A 28,000-nucleotide genomic window follows, 5' to 3' on the forward strand; every position below is an offset into this window, starting at 1 on the left:
AATAGTTTAGCCCATTTATGTCAGGGATGAATTTGGCCCATTAGCTTTTTTACTGAATCACTTTCTCGTATGCATGAATATAGATTAATTTCCTTCCTTTCATTACTGTGATTAGATGCATTCTTATTTGTATTTAGTGCTGTGCAATTTACATGTGAGAAGGAATAATATGTTCTTATTTATGAAATTCCAGATATCAGCAGGGAAGTTGAATTAGCTTTCCAAACAAGACAGCAAAAACCAAAATATCATCCTGCATCCAGGTAGGAATATAGGAATCACATGAGCTTGTACTAGATGCTTCAGAAGAAATCAAAACCCCTGCACCTGGAAAACTGTGCAGTACCATACCACGGAGGCATGATTACTTTCTAATACCATTCAGTAATTATACCCTGAAACATGACAGATGGTCATTGTAATTTCATTCAAGCTGTTGTAACTACAGATGCTCTTCCTATTTATAGTCTTACTGCATTCAGTGCTTCAATAATATCTTATGGCAGTGAGTTCCATATATTACATAAAGAAGAAATTTTCTTGTATATTCTTTGTATTTTGTTCCCTGTTCCTTTCATTGGGAGGTCTCTTGTTCTTCTTAATAATAAGGAACATCTTTTTGGACTTCTCTAGACCAGTCACTGTTATATAGATCTGTTATAATTTTTCTGTCTTTTCCCCATTCTAACACCCATAAGCCTTTTCAACCTCTCTTTGAATACCACTCACACCCCCTTTCTCAGTTATTTTTGAAACATAAAAAGGCAGGGTAGGGAAATTTGAAATATATAATGATTTAACTTTTGTCCTTCGAAAGATACCGTACTTGCATTTTGTACTGACCAACTGTTAATGGGTCACAAAACAGATCCTATTTTTCATTTCAACTACTTGAGGAGGAAGGTATTACAAAGTATGAGTAAGTGCGGCAGAACATAGCCCCTAATTGTTTGTGACTAGATTCTTGGTTTATGGAACCAGTGGTCCTGTAATTTGCAATTATTCAGGCAAGGTCCTTTCAAATTAAAGAATGTCAAAGACATACAGGTCCTGATCCAATGCCAACTGAAGTCAATAGAAAAACTCCCATTGCATTGGAACCAGCCCATAGATTTCACAGATACTAGCAAAGACCAGGCTTTATTCAGCTAAGGAGTCTTCCAAGCAGCGAATACACATTGGTGACTGGTAACTGCTGATAGTGTGGGGGCATGACAGGCCACCCATCACCACCATCAACTTCCTGGTGACTGCCAAGGCACCATCCAGCAACACCCTCTTCACCAAGTTGCCCCCCTGACCATGGCACCCTGGGCGGTTGCACACGTTGCCCACCCTTAAGGCCGGCTTTTGCAGGACCATCCTTAGGAAGAATGGCGCCTTGGGCAAACTTGTATTTTGGCGCCCTGGTCCCCACTGCTTCTCCTGGCCCCTGATGCCTTCCCCCGGATCTCCACCCCTCCGCATTGCCTCTGGCCCCTGATGCCTCTCCCAGTCCCCCAATCCCCTCTGGCCCCCCACTGCCTCCCCGGACTTCCCACCCACACTCCCATCACCTCCCTGGACTCCCCACCCACTCATGACCATCACCCTGCCCCTGCTGCCACCCCTGGATCCTGCTTCCTCTCCCCCCCATTGCTCCAACTGACTCCCCAAGCTCCCTTCTGCACACCCCAGGATAGTCCAGATACGTACTCGAGCAGGTAAGTGCGGCTGTCTGCCAGCAAGGAAGGGATGGGACTCAGCAGGCTTCTCTGCACCTCCTCTGGCAGAGAGCTGTGCTGCCAGCCCAGTCTCGCTTCCCTGCTCTGGGTGCCACCTAGTGGGGCTCAGTGGGAGCACTCACTGCTGGTATCTTTCCCAGGCATGTCCCTTCAGCTCTGCTCAGCCCAACTCCCACCCTGGCAGAAATCCGGGGGGTGGGGGGGAGGGGGCACATGTGATCTCCCCTGTCTTCCAATTCCAATGCTATGCATGTACAGCAAGCTCAATACACATTAGCATATGATTTCAATAGCGCTATTTGAGATTTCTGGCTAAAATTCAGGATACAAAAGAGTAAAACCATTTTAAGCCAAAAATCCCATGGGAAACCTTGACTAGTGCACAAATGTTGGTTTAAGGAAATGTTCCTGTTCAGAGATGCATGCTGTGGTTCCCTAAAATACAATCATGCAGAGGTATGTGAGTCCATAATGTTTTTCCCCTGTATTACACAGGTATTCCTCCCTCAATGATGCCACGGAGGTTGTTTACATTAGGATTGAATTTGGCACAGTGACTTTACCTGCCAAAAATTCAAGCTTAACATGATTTCTGAAAAATCAAGCTATGATTTTCTTTTGCTTGATACAGAGTCACCCTTGTGACCTGTGTGAATCCAAGTGAAACTTGATTGAGTTGCACTTTGTATTTGAGATGATTCAAACCTAAAACTCAGAGCAAAAGTCAGGGGATGTGAATCCATAAGAAGCAAAAACTGATGGAAAAGTTTTATGAACCCCTGCAAACTGAAATAACCACCTATCACATATAGAGAGGAGAACAACAAAAATGACTAAAGGTCTAGAAAACATAACCTATGAGGAAAGATTAAAAATATGCATTTCTTTAGAGAAGAGAAGACTGAAGAAGTATATGATAACACTCTTCAAGTGTGTAAAAAGTTGTAAAGAGGAGGGTGATAAACTGTTCTCCTTATCTGCTGAGGACAGGACAAGTAGTAATGGGCTTAAATTGCAGCAAGGAAGATTTAGGCAAGACATGGGGAAAAACTCCCTAACTGTAAGGATAATTAAAGCACCAGAACAAGTTACCTATGTGTCAGGGATGGTCTAGATCAGTGGTTCTCAACCCGTAGACCATTTGTGGCCCAATCAGCACAAAGCTGAGGCCCATGTGACATTTTCAGGGCAATACAGGTAGTATATATATTGCGTGGATGCAGCCCACATAACAGAGAGAGCTGCATATGTGGCCCACAATGGTAAATAGGTTGAGAACTACTTGTCTAGATAATACTTAGTCCTTCCTCAGTGCAGGGGATAGAACTAGATGACCTATCAAGGTCCCTTCCAGTCTGGCATTTCTATGATTCTATATTATTATTACCAAATTTAGGACATGATCTAAAGAGATTACCATTAAACAGGCTTTGAATGCGGCCCTGTTATCTACCAATTACAGTGCAGAGTTGTTCCCTCTAGTATAGTTTTTATTGCTTTAGCCAATCTATTTTTTATAAAAAAATTCTGAAGCGATGAGTCTTCTGCTTTTCTAATACATGGTATTTACTTGTGAGCAGTCTCTGACTCTAATATATTTATACAGCATACTGTGACCCGGGTCCCAATGGGGGCCAGCTATGATCACTCAGTTAGCATGAACTGCAAAGAATGTGGCAGACAATCCCCCAAAAGCTGGTGAATATTCCAATACTTAGATTTACCAAGGCAGCATAAAACAGCTTCTTTATTACCTTACTGATTACTCAGAAGTCCAATAACACAGTCCCTTAAAGTGATCTAGCCTCAGGCCTCCATCCAGGTACCTAAGGCAAATATGATGAAGATTCCTGATCATCTTATTTCATCATATAAAAGAAAAGGTTCTACCAATCCCAAAGGATCAGACACATTACCTCCCAGGTTAATGAATGTTTCAGATCTTACCCAAATACAAGCTACAGCCAAATCTTATTAACTAAACTAAAATTTATTAAAAAACAAAAGAGAGTATGGTTGAAAGATCAATATACATACAGACATGAGTTCAATTCTTAAGATTCAGATTCATAGCAGAGATGAGGAGCTTTGCAGTTGCAAAGAGTTCTTTTAGAAATAGTTCATAGGTTATAGTCCAATGTCCAAATACCATATTCAGGGCGTACCAGCACAACTGGGACCTCAGTCTTGCGCCTCAAAACTTCCCCTGATGAAGCCTAAGCAGATCTGAGATGACAGAATCAGGACCCAAGGACCTTTTATACAATTTCATGCCCTCTTTGACAAGTTGGGAGTTCCTCTGGGAACAAAAGGCAATGAGGATGACTTTGAAGGAGGTCCACCACTGGTACTTAGCTACAGAATTAACATAAGGCAATTTGCTTGTTCCTCCACCATTCACAGATTTTTTGCTATACATTTCAAAGAGAGATGAATACAGAGATATTCCGTGTTTACAATTCATTTAAATGCTAGGCTATTCTTTTGATCTCTGAATTATCAGAATATAGCATAGAGAGGGACTGTTGATTACATTGTTCACCCAACTCATATATATGTAAATACACAAAAACATTATCTCCCCACATGTCTTTTGAGGGTTGTTTATTTTACAGGATGTTTAACCCTTTTTAGCCATGCATCACAATAAAAAAATTCTGATGTGATGAGTCTTCCACTTTTCTAATACTGGTATTTATTTGTGAGCAGTCTCTGTCTCTAATATATCTATAAAATCATTGTCAAGAACAAATCATGTCAAACCAACCTAATAGCTTTCTTTGACAGGGTAACAAGACATGTGGAAGGGGGGAAGCAGAAGATGTGATATATCTCGATTTTAGTAAGGCTTTTGATACTGTCTCAAATGACCATCTCATAAACAAATTAGGGAAATATAATGTAGATGGAGCTAATATAAGGTGGGTACGTACCTGGTTGGAAAAACATTCCCAGAGAGTAATCATCAATGATTCACAGTCAAGCACCAAGGGCATATAGAATGGCATCTGGCAGGGATTGGTCTGGATCTGGTTCAGTTCAATATCTAGATAAAAATGATTTAGATAATGGCAGAGAAGAGTACACTTAGGGTATGTCTACACTATGAAATTAGGTTGAATGTATAGAAGTCGATTTTTAGGAAGCGATTTTATACAGTCAATTGTGTGTGTCCCCACTAAGTGCATTAAATCAGCGGAGTACCGTGGCTAGCGTCGACTTTCGGAGCGTTGCACTGTGGGTAGTTATCCCACAGTTCCCGCAGTCTCCGCTGCTCATTGGAAGTCTGAGTTGAGTTCCCAATGCCTGATGGGGCAAAAACATTGTCGCGGGTGATTTTGGGTACATGTCGTCAGTCGCCCCTCCCTCCGTGAAAGCAAAGGCAGACAATCGTTTCGCGCCTTTTTTCTGTGCAGATGCCATACTGCTTTCAGCAGACGGTGCAGTAGGACTGCTAACCGTCATCATCCAACCACCACTTCCGCTGCAACTCTGCTCTCCTGTGCCATGAATCCACCTTGCAGGTCCTCTCGTCATTCTTTATAAATATCTATTCTTGTGGCATCCTGTCGTCATCCACTGCTTCCACTGCAACTCGGCTCTCCTGCTGACGCCATACCACAGCAAGCATGGAGCCCACTCAGCTCACCTTGTGTTGTGAGCATTGTAAACACCTCGCGCATTATCCTGCAGTATGTGCAGAACCAGAACCTGCAAAAGCAGGTGAGGAAGCGACAACAGCGCAATCACGATAGTGATGAGGACATGGACACCAACTTCTCTCAAAGCACAGGCCTTGGCAATTTGGACATCATGGTGGTAATGGGGGAGGTTCATGCTGTGGAACACCGATTCTGGGCCCAGGAAACAAGCACAGACTGTTGGGACCACATAGTGTTGCGGGTCTGGGATGATTCCCAGTGGCTGCGAAACTTTCGCATGCGTAAGGGCACTTTCATGGAACTTTGTGACTTGCTTTCTCCTGCCCTGACGTGCAAGAATACCAAGATGAGAGCAGCCTTCACAGTTGAGAAGCGAGTGGCGATAGCCCTCTGGAAGCTTGCAATGCCAGACAGCTACTGGTCAGTCAGGAATCAATTTGGAGTGGGTAAATCTACTTTGGGGCAGCTGTGATCCAAGTAGCCAATGCAATCACTGAGCTTCTGCTATCAAGGGTAGTGACTCTGGGAAATGTGCAGGTCATAGCGAATGGCTTTGCTGCAATGGGATTCCCTAACTGTGGTGGGGCGATAGACGGAACACATATTCCTATCTTGGGCCCGGACCACCTTGGCAGCCAGTACATAAACCGCAAGGGGTACTTTTCAATGGTGCTGCAAGCACTGGTGGATCACAAAGGATGTTTAACCGACATCAACGTGGGATGGCCAGGAAAGATACATGACACTTGCATCTTCAGGAACTCTGGTCTGTTTGAACAGCTGCAGGAAGGGACTTACTTCCCAGACCAGAAAATAACTGTTGAGGACGTTGAAATGCCTATAGTTATCCTTGGGGACCCAGCCTACCCCTTAATGTCATGGCTCATGAAGCCATACACAGGCATCCTGGACAGTAGTAAGGAGCTGTTCAACTATAGGCTGAGCAAGTGCGGAATGGTGGTAGAATGTGCATTTGGATATTTAAAAGTGCGCTGGTGCAGTTTACTGACTCAGTTAGACTCAGCGAAACCAATATTCCAATTGTTATTGCCGCTTGCTGTGTGCTCCACAATATCTGTGAGAGTAAGGGGGAGATGTTTATGGCGGGGTGGGAGGTTGAAATCGGCTGGCCCCTGATTACGCACAGCCAGACTCCAGGGCAATTAGAAGAGCACAGCAGGTGCGCTGCGCATCAGAGAAGCTTTGAAAACCAGTTTCATGACTGACCTGGCTACGATGTGACAGTTTTGTTTGTTTCTCCTTGATGAAAACCTGCCCCCTTGTTTCACTCTACTTCCCTGTAAGCCAACCGCCCTCCCCCCCTTCGATCACTGCTTGCAGAGGCAATAAAGTCATTATTGTTTCAAAATCATGCATTCTTTATTAATTCATAACACAAATAGGGGGATAACTGCCAAGGTAGCCCGGGAGGGGTAGGGGAGGAAGGAAGCACCGGGTGGGGTGGCGGATGAGGGGAGGAGGAAAGGACAAGGCCACACTGCATTTCAAAACTTATTGAATGCCAGCCTTCTGTTGCTTGGGCAGTCCTCTGGGGTGGAGTGGTTGTGTGCCTGGAGGTTCCCCCCTCCCCACGTTCTTGGGCATCTGGGTGAGGAGGCTATGGAACTTGGGGAGGAGGGTGGGCGGTTACACAGGGGCAGCAGCAGTGGTCTGTGCTCCTGCTGCCTTTGCTGCAGCTTCACCACATGCCAGAGCATATCACTTTGATCCCCCAGTAGCCTCAGCATTGCATTCTGCCTCCTCTCATCGCACTGCTGCCATCTCTCATCTTGCTCCCACCACCTCTCATTTCGTTCGTCCCTCCTGTCCTCACGTTCATTTTCTGCTTTCCTGGACTCTGACATTGTTTGCCTCCAGGCATTCTGCTGAGCTCTTTCAGTGCGGGAGGACTGCATGAGCTCAGAGAACATTTCATCGCGAGTGTGCTTTTTTCACCTTCTCATCTGCGCTAGCCTCTGGGACAGAGATGATAGGGGGAGTATTGAAACATTTGCAGCTGCGGGAGGAAAAAAAGGGAGAGTAGTATTTAAAAAGACACATTTTAGAGAACAATGGGTAGACTCTTTCACAGTGAACCAAGCTGTTAACATTACATAGCACATGTGCTTTCGGTACAAGGTCGCATTTTGCCTCTTATATTACGGGCCTGCCAGTTTGGTGTGAGAGATCACACTCGCAGGGCCAGGCAACAGAATTCGGCTTGCAGGCAGCCATGGTAAGCCACAGTCTTTCAGCTTCTTCAACCTTCGTAACATGTGGGAATGGTTTCAAACAGCAGCACCCTCCTTTCCCATACCAAGCACCCGTTGGGTTGGCCATTTAAAACGAGGGGCTGTACTGGCCATGAATGCATCCCAAATCTTCAGAGCAAATTAATCATTAAACACGCTTACTTTTAAACCATGCATTATATTTACAAAGGTACACTCACCAGAGGTACCTTTTCCAGCTTCATGGTCCGTGAGTCCACCTTGGGAGGGTATTGGCTCCAGGGTGATAAACAATAGTTCCTAGCTATTGGGGAGAATGGTTTCTCCGCTTGTGTGCTGTGCACTATCCTCCTTCACCTCCTAATCTTCCTTGTCCCCAAAATCCTCATCCCTGTTGCATGAGACTCCCCCTTGCAGGTGTCCACGGACAGGAGTGGGGTCGTGGTGGGGTACCCGCCTAGAATTGTATGCAGCTCATCATAGAAACGGCATGTCTGGGGCTCTGACCCGGAGTGGCCATTTGCCTCTTTGGTTTTTTGGTAGGCTTGCCTGAGCTCCTTAATTTTCATGCGGCACTGCTGTGGGTCCCTGTTGTAGCCTCTGTCCATCACGCCCTTGGAGATTTTTTCAAATATTTTGGCATTTCGTCTTTTGGAATGGAGTTCTGATAGCATGCATTCATCTCCCCAAACAGCAATCAGATCCAGTACCTCCCGTTCAGTCCATGCTGGAGCTCTTTTGCGATTCTGGGACTGCATGGTCACCTGTGCTGCATGGTCACCACGCTAGCTAAACAGGAAATTAAATTCAAAAGTTCCAGGGGCTTTTGTTGTGTACCTGACGGTGCATCTGAGTTGAAAGTGCTGTCCAGAGCGGTCACAATGGAGCACTCTGGGATAGTTCCCAGATAGTTCCCAGAGTCTAATACCATCAAATTCCGTCCACACTACCCCAAATTCGACCCAACGATGTCAATTTCAGCCTAATCCCCTCGTCAGAAAGGAGTACAGAAATCAATTTTAAGAGCCCTTTAAGTCGACAAAAATGGCTTAGTTGTGTGGATGGGTGCAGGGTTAAATCAAACTAACGCTGCTAAATTCGACCTAAACTCGTAGTGTAGACCAGGATTTAGAAAGTTTGTGGATGATACCAAGCTGGGAGAGGTTGCTCGTGCTTTGGAGGATAGGATTAAAACTCAAAATGATCTGGACAAACTGGGGAAATGGTCTGAAGTAAATAGGAAGAAATTCAATAAGGACACATGCAAAGTACTCCATTTAGGAAGGAACAAATCAATTGCGCACACACAAAATGGGAAATGACTGCGTAGGAAGGAGTACTACAGAAAGAGGTCTGAGGGTTATAGTGGATCAAAAACTAAATGAGTCCACACTGTAAAACTGTTACCAAAAAAGTGAACATAATTCTGGGATGTATCGGGAGTGCTGTAAGCAAGACACAAGAAGTAATTCTTCCACTCTACTCCACGCTGATAAAGCCTCAACTGAAATATTGTGTCCAGGTTTGGGAGCCACATTTCAGAAAAGATGCGAACAAATTGGAGAAAGACCAGAAAAGAGCAACAAAAATTATTAAAGTCTAGAAAACATAACCTATGAGGGAAGATTGAAAAAATTGGTTTTGTTTAGTCTGGAGAAGAAAAGATTGAGGGGGGACATAACAGTTTTCAAATACAAAGGTTGTTGCAAGGAGGAGGGTGAAAATTGTTCTAGTTAACCTCAGAGGATAGGACAAGATGCAATGGGCTTAAATTGCAGCAAGGGACGTTTAGGTTAGTCATTCGGAAAAACTTTCTAACTCTCACGGTAGTTAGGTACTGGAATAAATTGCCTAGGGAGTCTCCCTCATAAAAGATTTTTATGAATAGTTTAGATAAACCCTTGTCAGGAATAGTTCTGCCTTGCATGCAGGGGACTGGACTAGGGGGGAGGGATAGCTCAGTGCTTGATCATTAGCCTGCTAAACCCAGAGTTGTGAGTTCAGCCCTTGAGGGGGCCACTTAGGGATCTGGGGCAAAATCAGTATTTGGTCCCGCTAGTGAAGGCAGGGGGCTGGACTCTATGACCTTTCAAGGTCCCTTCCAGTTCTAGGAGGTAGGATGTCTCCACTGATTTATTTAGATGATCTACTGAGATCCCTTCCAGTCCTATGATTCTATGACTGTGGTTCCTATGCACCAACCTTTAACACTATTTCCCTTTGTAGTCATTAGAGCTCAAACTTATACATTTTTATGCTACATTCATCTCACACTTTCCTTGTCTTCATTCTTAATGTTTAACAGATTATTTTGATACAAATTCATCCCTGATGGAACTCAATGGCATTTAGACTTTCCATATTTTTGTCTTTGCATATATGCAATATCACAATCAATAACAGAGTGAGTATTTGCACTTACTTAACATTATTTACTACTTTCTCCTAGCTCCCCTTGTATGCTGAGTAGTAAAAGTTTTCAAGGCTCAGGTAAGAATCCTAAGATTCCATACAAAAAAACCCTGTAAAATAGGAATGGATAAGTCCTAATGTCACAAATATATGTGCAAATACTTCTATGATGAACTAGGAAATAGTTGTATTATTTTTGATTAATACAATGTATGCCTGTGTGTTTGTTGATGATGAGTTACTTGCTATGGAGTTAGATCAAAAAGGGTTATTAAAGTAAAACAGTGGCACACATACGAGTCCTTGGGGAAACAGTAGGGAACCTGTTTAATTGGGAATTCCCCCCTACATGGCTTTATCCAGGTGAAAAAAAAAAAGCTTACTCTACATGGCTTTATCCAGGTGAAAAAAAAAGCTTACTCTTTCCCACACTAAGCTCAGGACAAAGGAGATGCTAAAACATTACATGGCTCTGGGCCTACAAAAAGGAGAAAGTGTGGATAAGATAACTCAGGCCTGGGCTACACTAGTGGGGGGGTTCGAACTAAGATACGCAACTTCAGCTACGTGAAATGAAGTCGAAGTATCTTAGTTCGACTTACCTGGCCGTCCTCATGGTGGCGAGTCGACTGCCGCGGCTCCCCCATCAACTCCGCTTACTCCTCCTGCTGAGGTGGAGTACAGGCATCGATTCGCAGATCGATTTATCGCGTCCAGACGAGACGCGGTAAATCGATCCCTGATACATCGAACACTACCCACCGATCCGGCAGGTAGTATAGACGTACCCTCAGGTACCCCAGGGAACATCAGTGAGAGATGACAGTCATACAAGGCAACACACAAAGACAGAGAGTGTGATGAAAGCAGTACAGTCTGCTTCTCCCAGCCACAGATGGGGGTTAGCTGGGCTGAGGGGAACTAACAGATGCTTTTAAAGAAAGATTAAAGTGTAGGCAAGGGGAAATACATAAAACCACAAAGATACAAACACCAGAGTTACGGACTGACCAGTCAACCGGACACCATGTGAAACCAGAAGTAACCAATCAGGCATCAACAGAGATTTAAGGAAAAAAAAAAAAAAGCAAGTACTGTACTGTGCCTATATTGCATCTTAAAGGTAGGCACATCTGGACTGCCTGCCCCCCAATGGGGCAGCCACTTACAGCAAAACGCTGGGGCAGCCAGCCCAAGGCAGCCAGAGACAACAGAGCCGGAGCAGTGCTGGGGTCTGTGCAGCTTTCACCCCTTTCCCCTCCCCCACCGGGAGGGGGATGTAATCTTTTTACCCCCTCTTCCCCCCCGGCCAGGAGGGGGGGACACTGTTTACACCTATCCATCCACCCCTGCCCAGAGGGGGACAAGCTTGCAAACTCATGCAGGGCTGAGTAAATTGCTCAGCTGCTGCTGAATCCTAGCCTGGAGTGTCAGCTGCTGGAACTGGAGCCCGAACTGCCTTTGTTCAGCTAACATGGCTGGGGAACAGGGAGACCCAGAGTTCCAGTCTAAGTGGTGGACTGAGGGGTACACCCAAGAGGGATAAAGAGTGGTCTAATGTGTGGCTGGTCCAGTAACTGACAGCTTTGTTCAGTTCTATTCATTTTGTCTGCATCTTTCTGGTTCTGATTACCAGCAGTGAATGCATCATTCAAGAGCAGTCTCCTCAGAGTCACACACACAGAGAAATACTCATCTCTCCAATCAGAAAATGAGGTTTCTTCATATGCTGCTAAAAGCAGCACTGGCCTTTTTACTGCCAAATCACACTACAAACATGTCAAACCTGCTGTCCACTATCACCCTTGGATAATCTGTGTTGGTAAAATGAAGACCAATTTTTATGTGACCCCAAAATTTTACCCCTAAGTATTGGTTAGTACGTATTGTTGTTTACAGTAATGTTCCCATAATACCACACACACTAAAAAACACAAAAACCCTCTACTAACCAACCTTAGCACAGGCAAGGAAGAAAGAACAAAATCTCTTTCTTTCAACTGTAGAAAAGCAGTCAGATATTATGGCGATCGGAGCCATATATTTATCTAATTAGGCAGCTAGCTAGAATGTGAGCAGGGTTATTGTTATCACCTACTCTCCAGGGTTGGTTATAAAACAATGAGCCCCCTACTGTCTTAAGCAGAAGACTTTACTATCAGTTTGTAATTAGTTGAATGTAGACAAGATGTCTTTCAGGCACAAACACCTGCTAAAGGGAATATCTTCTTGTATTGCCTCTACATGTACAGGTTGATGTATGAACAGTCTTTGTGTTAACGTATAAGAACCAGAAGATAGATTACTTATAAATAAGAATGGAGTGGCTTTAATTTTTTTTTGTTTTTTGTTTTTTTATTAACAGAGCTTTTTATTGCATTAATATTGCACCAGGCAAACAAGCTTTTGTTATCAGATTTCTCAAGTTAGGCAGGGTAGGGCTCAGTCAGTTCTTGTGTTTTGCAGGAAGTGGGCCTGGTGATGAATGCTTCAGCTTATCTCTACCCAGCTACTAAAACCTTTATCTTCTCCCTTGACTACTTTTGCAAATGCATTGATGTATTGCCAACACAAAAATCTGAGTCACACTGAATTTAGGGGCTGCATAAGATAAAGTTACTATAAAAATAAACATCACCAGAAAAAAATTCAATGATTTCATGTATTTTATTAGATCTGTGGTCAAATTTTCGGAAGTGCTAAGTGACTTAGGCTCTTAAGTTCCATTTCCAACAGACCTAAGAGCCAAGTTTTTAAAGGTATTTACGTATCTAAAGATGCAGACAAGCATCTAAGCGAATTTTCAAAAACTCCCAAATAACTAACTCTCATTGATTTCTCTAGGTGCCTGAATACCTTTAAAAATCTGGACCTTAGTGGGATTTTCAAAAAGCACCTAACTAAGTAGGTTAGGCACCAAACTCCTATGGAAAATGTCATTTTGGTTGAAATTTTCCAGGTGTTAATAAAAAAAATGAACTTTTTTCAAGGATTTTGGAAGGCATTTTTGGGTCAAAAACCAAACTTTTCTTGTAGGAAAATAAAAAATTAAACAAAAAATTTTAAAAACAATTATTTTTAATAGCAGCTCTAATTATTATATTTAAATCAATCAAAATCTCCATTTAAAAAAAAATACCAAGACTGCAACAGAATTTCCAGGCTGCTGCACTACAGTTCCACACAAAGCAGGAGACTTTACAGCAATAAATTCAATATAGTGCATACGAAATCTTGCGTATAGGGCTGTCTCCCCCCCCCCCGAAAGCAGCAACTAGTTCTGTACCTGCAATCAACTGTGGATGCAAATGATAGAGCTTTGGTATCTAGTGACCTGATTTGCAGCTGCAAACTGGATATGTAGACATAGCACAATTTGACACACACAATTGATTGCAGACACAAAATTATAGGCCTGGTTCCAGACCTTTTAAACATTTGGCTCACAGCCTTCATTTAGGAACTGATCCAATGCCCAGTGTAGACAATAGGAGACTTCCGACTGACTTCAATAGGCATTGTTTCATGTCTTTAAAAATAAATTTTATACTGTTAGAAGCCAGAATGTGGTACATACCTGCACAAAAAAATGCATTAATTTTAAACACATGAAAACTATTACTTTTCTGTCAAATAACTTGTTTTCAAGATTGGGTGTCTTCATTATTCCAGCATGCAATATGGTCAGAACAGTAATAAACTGATAGTGCAAGAAAGAGATAAAATATAATGAAATACAGCTTGGGTAAACAGAGCAGGCCCATGTAATAGACCCCAGAAAGAAAAGATGGAATATCTAGATAATCACATTTTTCTTTTCCTGCCTTATAATCATTTATTGTACCCCTTTCCACATTTCATTTTTCAAAACAAAAAATATTCTGTTACATAAATGACATGCTCATGATATGCTTTTAAATATTGTTACAATAATCCAGTTTTATTCCAATATTATCTGTACATTAAGTATTGTATGACTGCTTTTCACACCTTCCAGGTGTGCGACAAGTAGCAGACGTCACTTCTCTGAACTCAGACTACAGGGCCGGAGCCAAAGCTCATAGACTTAATTGGGAAGACCCATGTTAAGTAGAGCAGCAGAGATCCTGAACATTTAGAGATTCCTGTGGATAGGTGGACAGAAGTGGTATCCCCAAATGGTGGGATTGTGAATGGCTCTAATGTACCCCAGACCAAGCATTGCTAAGGCTACAAACAGATCCATGGAAGTATAAAATGTGGTAAAAGGTTTTGTTACCCTTATAGCACGTAGATAGTCATAAATATGTTCTGCTAAAGCACTATTTTGACCCTGGGGCCCTTAGAAATTATGTTGTAAATAAGTAGTACATATTTAATATTTGCAAGTGACTTTCATTGTGCAGGAACGTTGAGTGAAGTAAAAAGGAATCCTTGGAAAATGCCATTGGGCCTGATTCTGAAATCAGTGGAGTTATAGCCGTATCACCCAGATCAGAATCAGGCCCCTTTATTTTTAAATGTTATCACAAAACTGCATTTTCAAATAAGAAACACTACACTTTAAGGTATTTTCAATAAGGCACATATGCTGGCAAAATGACATGATGGTTGAAGTACAGAACAACATGGTTTTTCTCCCATTAATTTATGTTTACAGGATCCAGATTAAACATACAAAACTGTTCAATTGAGAGGTCACCATCTCCAGGAAAGCACAAGCCTTCTGAATGTAGATCACAAGGTATATATGTAAACCTGCCAACACTGCATCTTACGAAGCCTGTTGAAAAGGTAAACAACCCTCTGCTGATACATTAAAGAGTCAATTTCTTACCAAAGAGATGTAGTTGTAGTAGTATATATTATTTGTATTACCATGGTGCCCCAGTTATAGATCATGGCCCTATTGTGCTGGTTGCTGTACAAACACACAGCAAAAAGATTTCAACACTGTATATTCTGTATGTGTACACACTGACATATTCACAATAGTTGCATACTAACTCTAGCTAGGCACCTAAGTGGCCTGGAAACTGTGGGTGCTTGGTGTAATGCTGCTTGCAGTGACTCATAAGCATGAATACCAACCTCAGGGCAGACTGTTAAGAATCGGGGAACAACCTGCAAATTGGTTGTGAATTCTATACTTAGATTTCACCAATCAATAATCGAAGTATAAACTCCACAGGTGTTATAATAGCCTAAATATGGAGTCACAGAGAGTCCCTTCAGGTACTCAAATCTATCTTGCCACCCAGGTGAGCATACCTTTGTAACAGGTGGCTTACACCAAGAATCACAGCAATATTCAGGTTAGACTTTCACCATATCTCCGTGGGTCACAACTGAGAATACCAAATTCAGGACAAACTGTTGAGAAACAGAGCAGACACACCTCAAAATTGGTTGTTATTCATCCATAAGACATACCAGACCAGCAACAAAAGTAAACTTCTGTTTCACCACACTGGCTAACAAGAAGTCAGAAAATCAGTCTATCTATTCAGTATATTTTCATTGGCTTTTGCTTCTGAAAACTGTACTTCATTTCTATATACTATGCATAACATCTCAAATTTCAGGATTTAAATAAATATGACTGGTATACTGGAGAATTTGATCGTCAGAAAGCAGAAGAGGCTTTGTTACAGGAGAACACCGTGAGTATCACTAATCTTTAAAGCAATGGGTTTAACTCTCTGAGAAAAACAAGGTTTTACTATGTAGCATTCTAGTTTGGTACAGTGTATATGAACAGGGTTGGCAACCTTTTTTTTAAATCACTTCTGACTTTTCATTGTACAGCTCTTAATTATATTTATTTCAGAAGCTGTAATTTACACACTATCAGTGAAACAAACATATATGGCCAAATTCTTTGCTTTTTTACATCCCAGGCAATATTAAAGGGAGTTACGCTGTTCCTCGGGGCTGCATTGGGCCTATTTTTATGGGATTTTTAATATAGGGACACTCATAAAAATACACATACACATCTTGCAGTTTTGTAGAATATTAATGTGCTTAAATGCTTTGCTGGGTCAGGACTAAGGAAAGAATAATATCATAATACACTGCCATATTTTCCCCTGGATTATATATGCTCATTTTAGCAACATTATTTCTAGTCAAACCAACATTTTCCTTTAAATATAACAGTACTAGAAGTGTGCTGCTATCAGGGCAAGCTTTATGGGTAGAGCCCTGTATACATACAAAATTTGGATTCGCATCCGTCCGTGGTCTGCAAACATGCATCCATTGATATCCGCAGATTCACAAGGCTCTACTTATGGCCCCTGGTCAGGTAGGGCCCCAATTTTGAGGGATGTCCCTAGTTAATTTGTATCACACATGAGGCTTCTGATTATTGGTTGCTCCTCAGAGGAGGCACTTCTGACATGTTTTGACAGACTAAGGACCAAGAATTAGAAGCCGCAATGTGGAAAGGGAGGGGAGAGAAGCTAAGAAAGGGGATGTAAGCTGATGGACTCAATCACTGGCATAGGAAAGACAATCAGCAGTGCTCAGATCTGTTCACAGTCGTCGTCTCAGAGCTCTGTTCATTGTTCAACAAAAGGAAACATGGAGTGACAACATAAAGTAACAAAACCAGTCTCAAACCAGCCCCAAAGCCTACTGGCCTTCAGCAACTTTTTGGTCAGAACCTCCACTCAGCTCATGTAGGTCCACCTTGCTGTCCCCAGCTGCAATTCCAGGAGTCTTCTCTCAGACCTCTTCCGATCCCAGGCTCCCACCTGGAGCTCAGGCCCTCATTTATAGTCACCAGTCCCTTGATGCTGCCCAGCTAGGTTGGATGATTCCCATTATCTGCCTTCCAGGCTCCTTGCTAGAACAGGGCTGTCTGCTCCCCAGCCTCCCTGACCCATAAAAGGACAGACCATCCTGTTACACAGGACCTAATATCAAGAGTAAACAGTAATGATTTGTTTGCTGAAGTTCTTTGCTATGGGATTGAGTTCCCTGCCATTAGCTTGGTTGCTCTCCTCCACCCATTCCTGCATCTGCATAGTCTTAAAACTCACAAGTTAAGGTCAATATTATGCAAGGTTTCTCAAATAGTAAATGTAGCTCCATCCTCTCTTACATGATCCCTACTGCTAGAACCTCTCTTTAACCAAGCCAAAACATGACAGACTGAAAAAATAAACACACTAAATTAATCATAACCTGGAACCAAAAGCAGGAATTGAAATCATTGCTGTAAAACTAAAAGACAAAGGCACTAATATACATGACATAAATCTCTGCACATCGATGTACTATAATTAAAACAGGCTTTCTAGGAATAAATACAGCAATACTCTTAAAAAATGAGTACTGTTGCCAAAAAAAAAAAAATCTTTCATCTAGTGTCCCACAAACACACTCCTGAAAGGAGTTACAGGGTTAAGCTCCAGCAGCAGGAAATTTATAGTTGCCAGGGTCTTGCAAGACACTATGCATTGCCATATTTCCTGTTGATTGTCACGGCTTCTCCAGCAGACACAGATCTGGAGACCAAGAATACAACTGTAGGCCTTGTATGAACAAGAAAGAAAACAGAAGTAAGGAAAAAGAGGTTAACAATGCACAAAGCATGAATTCACAAGTGGCCTTGTAAACAACATGTAGTTAGATGTAAAAAAAATTATCTAAATAAATAAAAAAATAATTTTAAAAAGGAATGTGTGATAAGTTTGCAGCTGCAGCTTTGTTACTAGTGTATTTTGTAGCTTGTGGACAGTTTAGAATTTATGTAGTATGCACATGTTAGTCTATATATAAAATTAATGTTTCAGAGTTGTGGTAAATCCCTATACCCACCCCACTGCATTTGAGCTCGATCGTCTCAGAGTAATTTTGCTGTATGTCACTGATGTGTTTTTAAAACTGACAAGCCCAGATTCAAGCTCATTTATTGGAAACAGAACGGAAAAGGTCTCAGAGAAAAGTCCAAACACAACCAGCACAGTCCGTTGAATTATGTCTTAACTATTTATGCTTAACAATCTGTTCCCCTTTGTATTTAGTTATGACTCAAAGTTAGTTTCCCAGACCTGAAGAGCTCTGTGTAAGCTTGAAAGCTTGTCTCTCACCAACAGAAGTTGGTTCAGTAAAAGTTCTCTCACCCACCTTTTTTCTCCAACAAGGCTAGATTACAGCAGCATCAGTACTGTGCTATTGCTTGTTAAATAAATAATTTATCCTGAAACTAAGTTCTCTGTAAACAGTGTGACCATGCAGAAGCCTATTTAGCACCATGCAGGCACTCAGGCAACCCACACGGCCTGGACCTGCCCTGGCAAGGGCACCCCTCCCCTGGCCCCAACCCAGCCCCAGACCTGCCACAGCTGGGGGAGGGGCAGTCCAAACCCAGCAGCCGCCCAGACCTGCCGCAGCTGGGGCACCCTTCCCTCGGCCACAACTTAGCCCTGGACCTGCCACGGCCGAGGGAGGAGCGCCCCTCCCCTGGCCCAAACCCAGCCCCAGCCGGGACCTACCACAGCCAGGGCACCTATCCCACGGCCCCAGCCCTGGAGCTGCCGTGATGGGGAGAGGAACCTCTCCCCCAACCCAGCCCAGCCCAGCTACTGCTACTGCTGCTGCCCTGGGGAGCGAGAGTTCTGGGGAGCCCTCTCTCCCTACCATAGCCCCAGAGCACCCTCCTGTACCCCAAACCCCTCATCTCTGGCCTGGCCCCACTCCAGAGCCCACACCCCAACCTTCTGCCCCAGCCCTGAGCCCCTCATCCCCAGCCCAACCTCAGAGCCCTCACACCCCCAGTCAGAGCCCTCACACCCCTGCAGCCCAACCCTGTGCCCCGCTCTGAGCCCCCTCCCACACTCGGCTTCATCCCCACCACATGGGGATGTGACACATCACCTTCCTATTGGTGAACATAACAAAATTCATTCTGCACGCGTGGGAAAAATTAGAGGGAACACTGTCCTGAAACCAGCCTCATTTATCGTTTAAATATTGCAGACAGGTTTCCTGTTAAATCGTGACTGAAGGAATCTGCAATATTATTTCAGGCCATTTTATGCATAATATTTTTAACCCAAGGTAAGTGAGAGACATTCTGTTTCCCAGAGGGCTCAACTTTTCCCCAAAGAACTCTCAATCAGCATGAAGCAGCGTACAAGAGCTGAAGGCCCCTTGCATTGGCATATTTGCCAGCACTAAACTGTACTGGCCATCCTCACTGTCATAAACATACAGCTAAGGGTAGCATAACATCCCTATTTACCCAGTATGGGCTTAATTCCTCTTTTACCTGTAAAGGGTTAAGAAGCTCAGGTAACCTAGCTGACACCTGACCAAAAAAACCAATAAGGGGACAAGATACTTTCAAATCTGGGCAGGGAGGGAAAAAGGCTTTGTCTGTCTGTTCTGTGTGCTTGCCGGAGACATATCAAGAAAGCAAGCAATCCAACTCCATTAGTATTAGTAAGTACTAGCGAAGGAATGTGTTAGCTTACTTTTATTTTGGCTTATAATTTCCTTTGTAGGAGGAGGAAGGTTTATCCCTGGTTTTGTAACTTTAAGGTTTTGCCTACAGGGGAGATCCTCTATGTTCCTGAATCTTTTGTTATTCTGTAAAGTACTTACCATCCTGATTTTACAGAGGTGATTCCTTTACCTTTTCTTTAATTAAAATTCTTCTTTTAAGAACCTGATTGATTTTTCATTGTTTTAAGATCCAAGGCTTTGGGTCTGTGTACACCTGTACCAATTGGTGAGGGGATTATTCTCAAGCCTGCCCAGGAAAAGGGGTGTAGAGGCTTGCAGGGATATTTGGGGAAGGTAGGGCTCCAAGTGGCCCTCCCTAAATGTTTGTTTAAATAACTTGATGGTGGCAGCGTTACTTAATCCAAGGTATAAGAAAATTTGTGCCTTGGGGAGTTTTTAACCTAAGCTGGTAGAAATAAGCTTAGGGGGTCTTCATGCGGGTCCCCACATCTGTACCCTAAAGTTCAGAGTGGGGAGGGAACCCTGACACTCACAATGGATGGTTTGGAAAGCAAAAGAGGGAGATCTTTTGTTTTTTCATACAGGTGAGTGGTATAAAGGAAAAGCAGCTAACAAAAGCATGCTATTTGTCACAACCTGACTGTGGGAGATATCTCACCAGAACATGGCTTTCCAATACTGTAAATTGGATCACAGTCAAAACTTCTCTGTATTAGGGAGGTATAACTTCAGCAAGGAGTGGCTGCATTGGTGGATTGTATTTATGTGGATGTGTTTCAGACTTCAATATAAAAAGGACATCATTCAGAGTTGAATACTTGCTCCTGCTATTGTGAGAGGGACAGGCACACCCTCCTTTCTGTCATTGGAAAGTCAATAGATGTTGGGCACTTAACTCCTTTAACCACTTGTGAAAATCCCACCCAATATTCATCCTAAGGCTGTGTCTACGCTGCCACTTTCAGCACTAAAACTTTTATCGTTCAGGGTGTGAAAAAACACCCCCCCCCCCCGAGTGACAAACGTTTTAGTACTGAAAAGTGCCAGTATAGACAAAAAGAACAGGAGTACTTGTGGCACCTTAGAGACTAACAAATTTATTAGAGCATAAGCTTTCATGGGCTACAGCCCACTCCTTCGGATGCATATAGAATGGAACATATATTGAGGAGATATATATATATATATACACACACACACACACACACGTGAGAGCATGAACAGGTGGGAGTTGTCTTACCAACTCTGAGAGGCCAATTAAGTAAGAAAAAAAAACTTTTGAAGTGATAATCAAGATAGCCCAGTACAGACAGTTTGATAAGAAGGGTGAGAACACTTACAAAGGGAGAAAGAGTCAATGTTTGTAATGGCTCAGCCATTCCCAGTCCTTATTCAATCCTAAATTGATTGTATCTAGTTTGCATATCAATTCCAGCTCAGCAGTCTCTCGTTGGAGTCTGTTTTTGAAGTTTTTCTGTTGTAAAAGAGCCACCCGCAGGTCTGTCATATAGTATAGAATTGGGGCCTACACAACTTTCTTACTGTATAATTCTATAATAAAATTAAGTCTGATATATGAAAAATTCAGTGCTATCTCTTTAAAATGTGCAAATACAATACTATATGAAAAATCAAATTTTGAATATGCTTCCTTCTAGATCCATAAAATTAAATTAAAATAAATTAAGAGGTTCAACGCAACATATAGAATTTATGGTAATATCATAGGTTCCATTACAGATAGTCCATGTAATTTCTTTACTTTACATCCAGGTGTAATTGAGGCGCATGAACCAAAACTTTATTTTTAGATGCAATACCCTTGGTATGACACTCCCACTGCCTTACATTATCATCTTACTCTTCTTTCTTCACAAACAATATTTTCTTCTTGGTATCAATTTTTCCAGCATTTTAATATGAAAAAGGTACTTCCACATTAAAAATTCTAGAATATTGCAATATACATTGCCCTATAATTCTCATTATTGTATACAGAGATTCAATAAGTATACTACGTAGATGTAATTCACTACTTAAATCTAAGAACTTTATTAATTAAAAAATCTTCTTTATGTTATAGTCAGAAGACACCTTGTTTACAAATATAGTATGTTTCAAAATCTATTTTGATTACAATATTCTATTATATAGTTCACACATTAAATAATCTTGTAGAATTTACTCAAAACTCCTGGGCTGTTTATGTAAACACATTAATGGAATTTACAGGTATAACTAATGTTATAATTTGTCATGCAGGATGAGACATTCTTGGTCAGAGATTGTTCAACAAAATCAAGTGCTGAACCATATGTTTTGGTCATATATTACGGAAACAAGGTATACAATATTAAAATACGTTTTCTGGAAGACAGCCAGCAATATGCATTGGGAACAGGGCTCAGAGGAGATGATGTGAGTGAAATACCATCTGATATTCTACTTTATTGTTTACCTGTTGCATTTAACAGCTCTAAATACTATAGGGGATTAATTAGGTAATTAGTGTTGTTCCCCAGGGGTCTGTTCTGGGACCAGTCCTATTCAACATATTCATAAATGATCTGGAGAAAGGGGTAAACAGTGAGGTGGCAAAATTTGCAGATGATAGAAAACTACTCAAGATAGTTAAGTCCCAGACAGACTGCATAGAGCTACAGAAGGATCTCTCAAAACTGGGTGACTGGGCAACAAAATGGCAGATGAAATTCAATGTTGATAAATGCAAAGTAATGCGCATTGGAAAACATAATCCCAACTATACATATAAAATGATGGGGTCTAAGTCATCCGTTACCACTGAAGAAAAATCTTGGAGTCATTGTGGATAGTTCTCTGAAAACATCCACTCAATGTGCAGCAAACAGAACATTGGGAATCATTAAGAAAGGGTTAGATAATAGACAGAAAATATCATATTGCCTCTATCTAAATCTATGGTACACCCACATCTTGAATACTGCATCTCAAAAACATGTATTGGAATTGGAATTGGAAAAGGTTCAGAAAAGGGCAACAAAAGTGATTAGGGATATGAAACAGCTTCCATGCGAGGAGAGATTAATAAGACTGGGACTTTTCAGCTTTGAAGATATGACTAAGGGGGGACATAATAGAGGTCTATAAAATCATGACTGGAGAAAGTAAATAAGGAAGTGTTATTTACTCCTTCTCATAACAGAAGAACTAGGAGTCACCAAAAGAAATTAAAAGACAGCAGGTTTAAAACAAACATAGGAAAGTATTTCTTCACACAACGCAGTGTCAACCTGTGGAAATCCTTGCCTGAGGATGTTGTGAAAGCCAAGGCTATAATAGGGTAAAAAAAAGAACTAAAGTTAATGGAGGATAGGTCCATCAGTGGCTATTAGCTAGGATAGGCAGGGATGGTGTCCCTAGTCTCTGTTTGCCAGAAGCTGGGAATGGGTGATGGGATGGATCTGTGATGGATTAGATCACAAAAACCCCCTTAGGAAGGGCCAACTGATGTGCCAAGACTACCTCTGCTCCTGCTTTCCCTGCCAGCTCGGGACCCCAGCACCCTGCCTTGCTGAGCCAAACACACCCGTCTGCTCCAACACAGATCCAGGGTCTGAATTACTTGCCCCAAAGCTGCAGACTTAACTGAAAGCAGCTTACAGAAGTGTTCTTGCCTTTAACACTCAGATGTCCGACTCCCAATGGGGTCTAAACCTAATTAAATCAGTTTTACCCTGTATAAAGCTTATACAGAGTAAACTCATAAATTGTTCACCCTCTATAACACTGATAAAGAGATATGCACAGCTGTTTGCTGCCCCCCTCCCAAAGTATTAATACATACTCTGGGTTAATAAGTAAAAAGTGATTTTAATAAATACAGAAAGTAGGATAAGTGGTTTCAAGTAGTAACAGACCGAACAAAGTGAATCACCAAGCAAAATAAAATAAAACACGCAAATCTAAGCCTAATACAACTGAGTACAGATAATATCTCACCCTGAAAGATGTTTCAATAAGTCTCTTTCACTGACTGGATGCCTTCCTAGTCTGGGCACAATCCTTTCCCCCTGGTACAGCCCTTGTTCCAGCTCAGGTGGTAGCTAGGGGATTCCTCATGATGGCTCTCTCTTTAATCTGTTCCACCCACTTATATATCTTTTGCATAAGGCGGGAATCCTTTGTCCCTCTGGGTCCCCCCAATGGAAAAGCACCAGGTTAAAGATGGATTCCAATTCAGGTGACATGATCACATGTCACTAAGACTTCATTACCCACTTGCCAGCACACACTTTTACAGGTAAAACCGAGCCATCTGCAGTCAATTGTCCTGGTTAATGGGAGTCATCAAGATTCCAAACCACCATTAATACACCACACTTTGCATAATTACAATAGACCCTCAGAGTTATATTTCATATTTCTAGGTTCAGATACAAGAGTGGTACATTTATATAAATAGGATGATCACACTCCGTAGATTATAAGCTTTGTAATGATACCTTATAAGAGACCTTTTGCATGAAGCATATTCCAGTTAGATTAGCATATTTTCATAAAATCATATAGAGTGCAAGGTCACAGGAGCACTTGATTACCTGTTCTGTTTATTCCCTCTGGGGCACCTGACAGAAGACAGGATACTGGGCTAGATGGACCTTTGTCTGACCCAGTATGGCCATTCTTATGTTCTTATACAATACCTAGCATAAAGACGACTAACTTGTCAGGTGTTTCATTAAAAGTTTCACTTCAAATCTTTTCATTTCAAATAATAACTGCTTGAAATGCTGACAAATAAGTCACAGGAGTAATTTAGGACCTAATCTTGCATGCTCAAATTCCCATTTTAAACCATCAGGAATTTTGCCCAAGTAAGAACAGTTCTGGCCTATATATAGTTTCATCCATGTGGTTCCAAATGACATGTACAATTTTTTTTAAATAATTTTCGCTATTTTTTCAGCTTTTACTTTATGCATCTGACAGCACTTTTGAGGCCTGAGTTCCAATGTCATATTCCCTTCAGTGGACGCAGGTTTAGCAATGAGGAAGGGACCCCAGCTCAGGCACAATGAGTTAGACTTGGAAGTAGAAGGTTAGAATACCTTAATAATCACAGTGTAGATTCCAGCCGGCACTCAGCTCTTAAAGGGACCATCCACACCAAGAATATAGATGTTCCGTCCCTCAGATTCAAAAGGTTCATCACCAAGGTGTTGCTGGAGCCCCCTTGTCTTGGTTGTGAGGCACTCTAAAAGTGCTGACTCTTTCAGATCTGAGCTTCTAGCTCTTTTCCTGGGACCACAGTGTGGTCCAGGGGAACAGTGGTGATGGTTCTTCCCTCTCCCTGAAAGAGATATTCAAGCTTGTATGATTCTTCAACTGTTGAGGCTTCCTGGAACCTCATGGAACCAAGGACTCCTTGCATATGGCCTGTGATTTGTCTCAGCTCTCATAAGGGAGAAGGGCCTGGCCTTCACTTGGCATGGTGGCCAGACTTTGCCTAAATTTTTAAAGCCTCTTCTGTCAAAAAAAGAACGCTCATATTCACTCCTTATGAATATTTATGTGAAATCAGTAAACTGAGCATCACATTTTTGGATGACCCTCTTCCAAGCACCACCACCCAGCCAAAGTGGAGGCTGGTAAATGACATCTTGCCTTTCACAAGATGCACACTTGAGACTTTTTTAATGGATTCAGACAAAATAAAAAGGCTCCAAAACAGGAGACAGAACTCTCATAAAAAATGGAATGAAACTGGCAGTACAGAGCACTATTACACAATGGTACAGAGTGCTACCAAGTTTCAGACATTTTAGCGCATTGGAAAAGAAAGACCTATATGATCTTACAAATGTAAACAACTTTGAGGAAAAAAATCTTACAATGATTTCATAGAAGTGGGAAGGTAGACATACCAACTTTGTCATCTCAGGTGATGGACGGACCCAAAAGTCAGAACTTATAAGTAGGTTCTAATCTGTGCACAGAGGGAACATGCCCATCCTAGACTGTGGATCTGCACCAAAAGTACTCATATTACAATGCTGTTCCATTTTCAAAAATAAGTATTTTAATAGTCTCTCAGTTCTTATCACCATAGTGTACAAGACTGGTTGGTTTTAACAAAGTAAATCTATAACTATTAGAAATGGCTTAAATCTTCCATTTTAATGTTGGCTTTATATAATTGTTTTTTTAAGTTTTAAAAAAACAAAACTTTCCCAGAAACCAACAATGGAGATTGACTAAAGTCTCCTATTGACCAGAATTTCTCTGCAGCATTGGGAAGCCCCAGAGACAAGACACTCCCAAGAGAAGCATTTCTTTCTATCACACCAGCACCTGTCTTTGGGAAGTGGGGAGGGAACTGATGCACTGAACTGGGGTAGGGGTGCAGGTACAGCATGTACTGTTCATCAGAGCTGCCTCTGCATTTCAGATGGAGTAAGCAGAAGGATTCCAAAGTTGCTCTTTCTTGTTTATTCTCTTCTCAGTTTGTCTCAAAGCGGTTAAAACATTTATAAGGCTTCAACAATTAGAGTAAAATTGCAATCTGTAATTTCCCCGTCTGCTTAAATGCTTTTCAAATGTATTTAGTACAGATTAATATATTGTTAAGATTAAGAGAATTCCATCTTTGCATGTGGGAGACAGAAAAAAAAAATAGATGCAGACCTAATATTCAAAATCTGTACTTTGCCATCCTCTCTCCAATTTCGCATCTTCACTTCTTTAAAGGATAACTCTCTTCTGATGGAAATTTTCTGCAGCATGCTTTCACTTTTGGATTAATTTATTTTACCTATTTTTTTTAAACTCAATTAATTTAATCTAGCAATTTTTTTCCATCCCAAATACTGGTTTTGAGCTTTCATATTCAGATTGTTATTTATTAACTAATGTAAATTTCATCATCTATGTTATTTTTCATACTTTTCCTTGGGAAGTTTTTTGAGAAGAAATTGATTCCACTTAAGCATCTATCCAAGGACAGCATTAGGCCTTACATCTCTTTATGAAAAAGAACTGTATTGACTACAGTTTGGATTTATCCTAGAAAACTGTTACCTCTCTATTAGCAGCACGGTGACCAACACCATGTGTCTAAAACCTCATGCAGTTAAATTGGTACAAAGCCATAATGCAATGAATACAAGCAAAAGAGGAAACCAACCAAATTTAAAATCATAACTTTGTTGGTGTCTTTTGCTGGCAATTAAGCCACAGCTGTACACATTTACATACATAATTTGTATATTAAATTGAGCTCACCTGAGGGCCCAATTGTACAATGAGCCAAGCATCTTCTGGGAGTTACTACTAAGCACTCTCAAATCTCATTAAAGTTAATGAGGGTGGGAGATGCTCAGCTCCTCACAAGATATTCCCAACTGGTTAGTTAAAAAAAAAAAAAGAAGAAGTAGAATGTTTTTATCTTACTTTCCTCATAACAGCTGGGAGGTAAATGCTATTAAAACCATGAGCTCAATATATTCACTAAAAGACATCAATTTCAGGAAGGACGAGGAAGCATATTATACAACAGTTAAAGTATCCTGCACTGAATGTCAGTTTATTTTCTTTTTAGTTTTTTGCATACTTCAGTAAATAATAGATTAGGAACATGTGAGTGAGTGAGTGAGTTTTTATATATACACACACCGGACCCTGGCTAGAATGCGCATCTATATAGTGCGAATTCTCATATAACAGTCGCAACCATGGATCCCAAATTTAATTACTTTAACTGAAATTCATTTTAATGCGGTCTCTGCTATAACGCGGTCCCCGCGTTAACGCGGCAACATGCATGGATCCCAAATCCCGCATTCTAGAGAGGGTCCAAAGTATATAAATAAAATAAAATCAGTAGTTTAATCCCTTATGGGCAATGCCACACTTTAAAAAACACACACATTGCTGTTGGCTGGATTTTAGGTTACATTCCAAGGGTTTAAAACCCTCTGCCCCTAAAAAAGAAAGCTACTGTGTCCCAATGTAATATTAAGCAGGGAAGACTACTGGAGGCGCAAAGGGGGTGAAATGGGGTGGGAGTGTGTGGGGGGCGAGAGGTAGGGAGAGGTGTTATTTCTTATATGTGGTATTGCTTTGGTTCTTCTTACCTGTTTCATATCAGAAGATAAGGATTTTCAGCATTTCTCTGTTCAATTGTTTATTGTTTTTCAGAAGTTTGATTCAGTGCAAGAAATCATAGACTTCTACACATGTGTTCCCATTACACTTATTGATGGAAAGGATAAGTCTGGAGTCCAGAGAGAACAATGTTACCTAACACACCCTTTTAAGTTGAACAGAAGATGCTTCTTACCCTAAGTGATTTCAAATGTTTGTACAAATGTAAAAATAAGAACACCTTAATATTTAAAATCTGTGTTGAAATTAGGAGATTAGACTTGAGTTCAACAAGAATTAGAACTCTTCATAGAAGTTTCTCATGAATACAATGAAATGTGATTTCTCTCATATGAGACTAGATCAAATTGTACTCTGCTCTGCATGA

At 41.5% G+C, this 28,000-nt stretch overlaps 3 protein-coding genes across 16 annotated transcripts in view; 2 read left to right on the forward strand and 1 right to left on the reverse strand.

Annotated features, from left to right (window-relative positions):
* The window catches only part of LOC135972110 (cytokine-dependent hematopoietic cell linker-like), a 74,336-nt gene extending 72,023 nt beyond the window's left edge, over positions 1 to 2,313 (forward strand). Inside the window, exons 15-16 of the mRNA XM_065598517.1 lie at positions 194 to 263; positions 2,220 to 2,313. Of these exons, the coding sequence (XP_065454589.1) occupies positions 194 to 263; positions 2,220 to 2,313 (164 nt within the window). The remainder of the gene's footprint in view (positions 1 to 193; positions 264 to 2,219) is intronic.
* The window catches only part of ZNF518B (zinc finger protein 518B), a 429,620-nt gene that overhangs the window by 239,394 nt on the left and 162,226 nt on the right, over positions 1 to 28,000 (reverse strand). For 2 of the 14 annotated variants that reach the window (XR_010601570.1, XR_010601562.1), the window contains one exon: positions 6,745 to 7,403. The exons of 11 other annotated variants lie outside the window; for them this stretch is intronic. The gene's annotated coding sequence lies outside the window, so the exon portion shown is untranslated. Of the gene's footprint in view, positions 1 to 1,654; positions 3,551 to 4,657; positions 4,771 to 6,744; positions 7,404 to 28,000 lie in introns of those variants that run through there. One more of the 14 variants, XR_010601563.1, reaches the window with a different exon arrangement.
* On the forward strand, positions 35 to 27,989 carry CLNK (cytokine dependent hematopoietic cell linker). Its single transcript, XM_008170152.4, has 6 exons — positions 35 to 263; positions 10,067 to 10,107; positions 14,669 to 14,802; positions 15,594 to 15,671; positions 21,751 to 21,906; positions 27,667 to 27,989. The coding sequence occupies exons 2-6, from the start codon at positions 10,077 to 10,079 to the stop codon at positions 27,811 to 27,813; spliced, it is 546 nt and encodes a 181-aa protein (XP_008168374.3). The 5' UTR covers positions 35 to 263; positions 10,067 to 10,076; the 3' UTR covers positions 27,814 to 27,989.

Source organism: Chrysemys picta, chromosome 5, assembly GCF_011386835.1.
Source record: "Chrysemys picta bellii isolate R12L10 chromosome 5, ASM1138683v2, whole genome shotgun sequence".
Classification (NCBI taxonomy): Eukaryota; Metazoa; Chordata; order Testudines; family Emydidae; genus Chrysemys; species Chrysemys picta.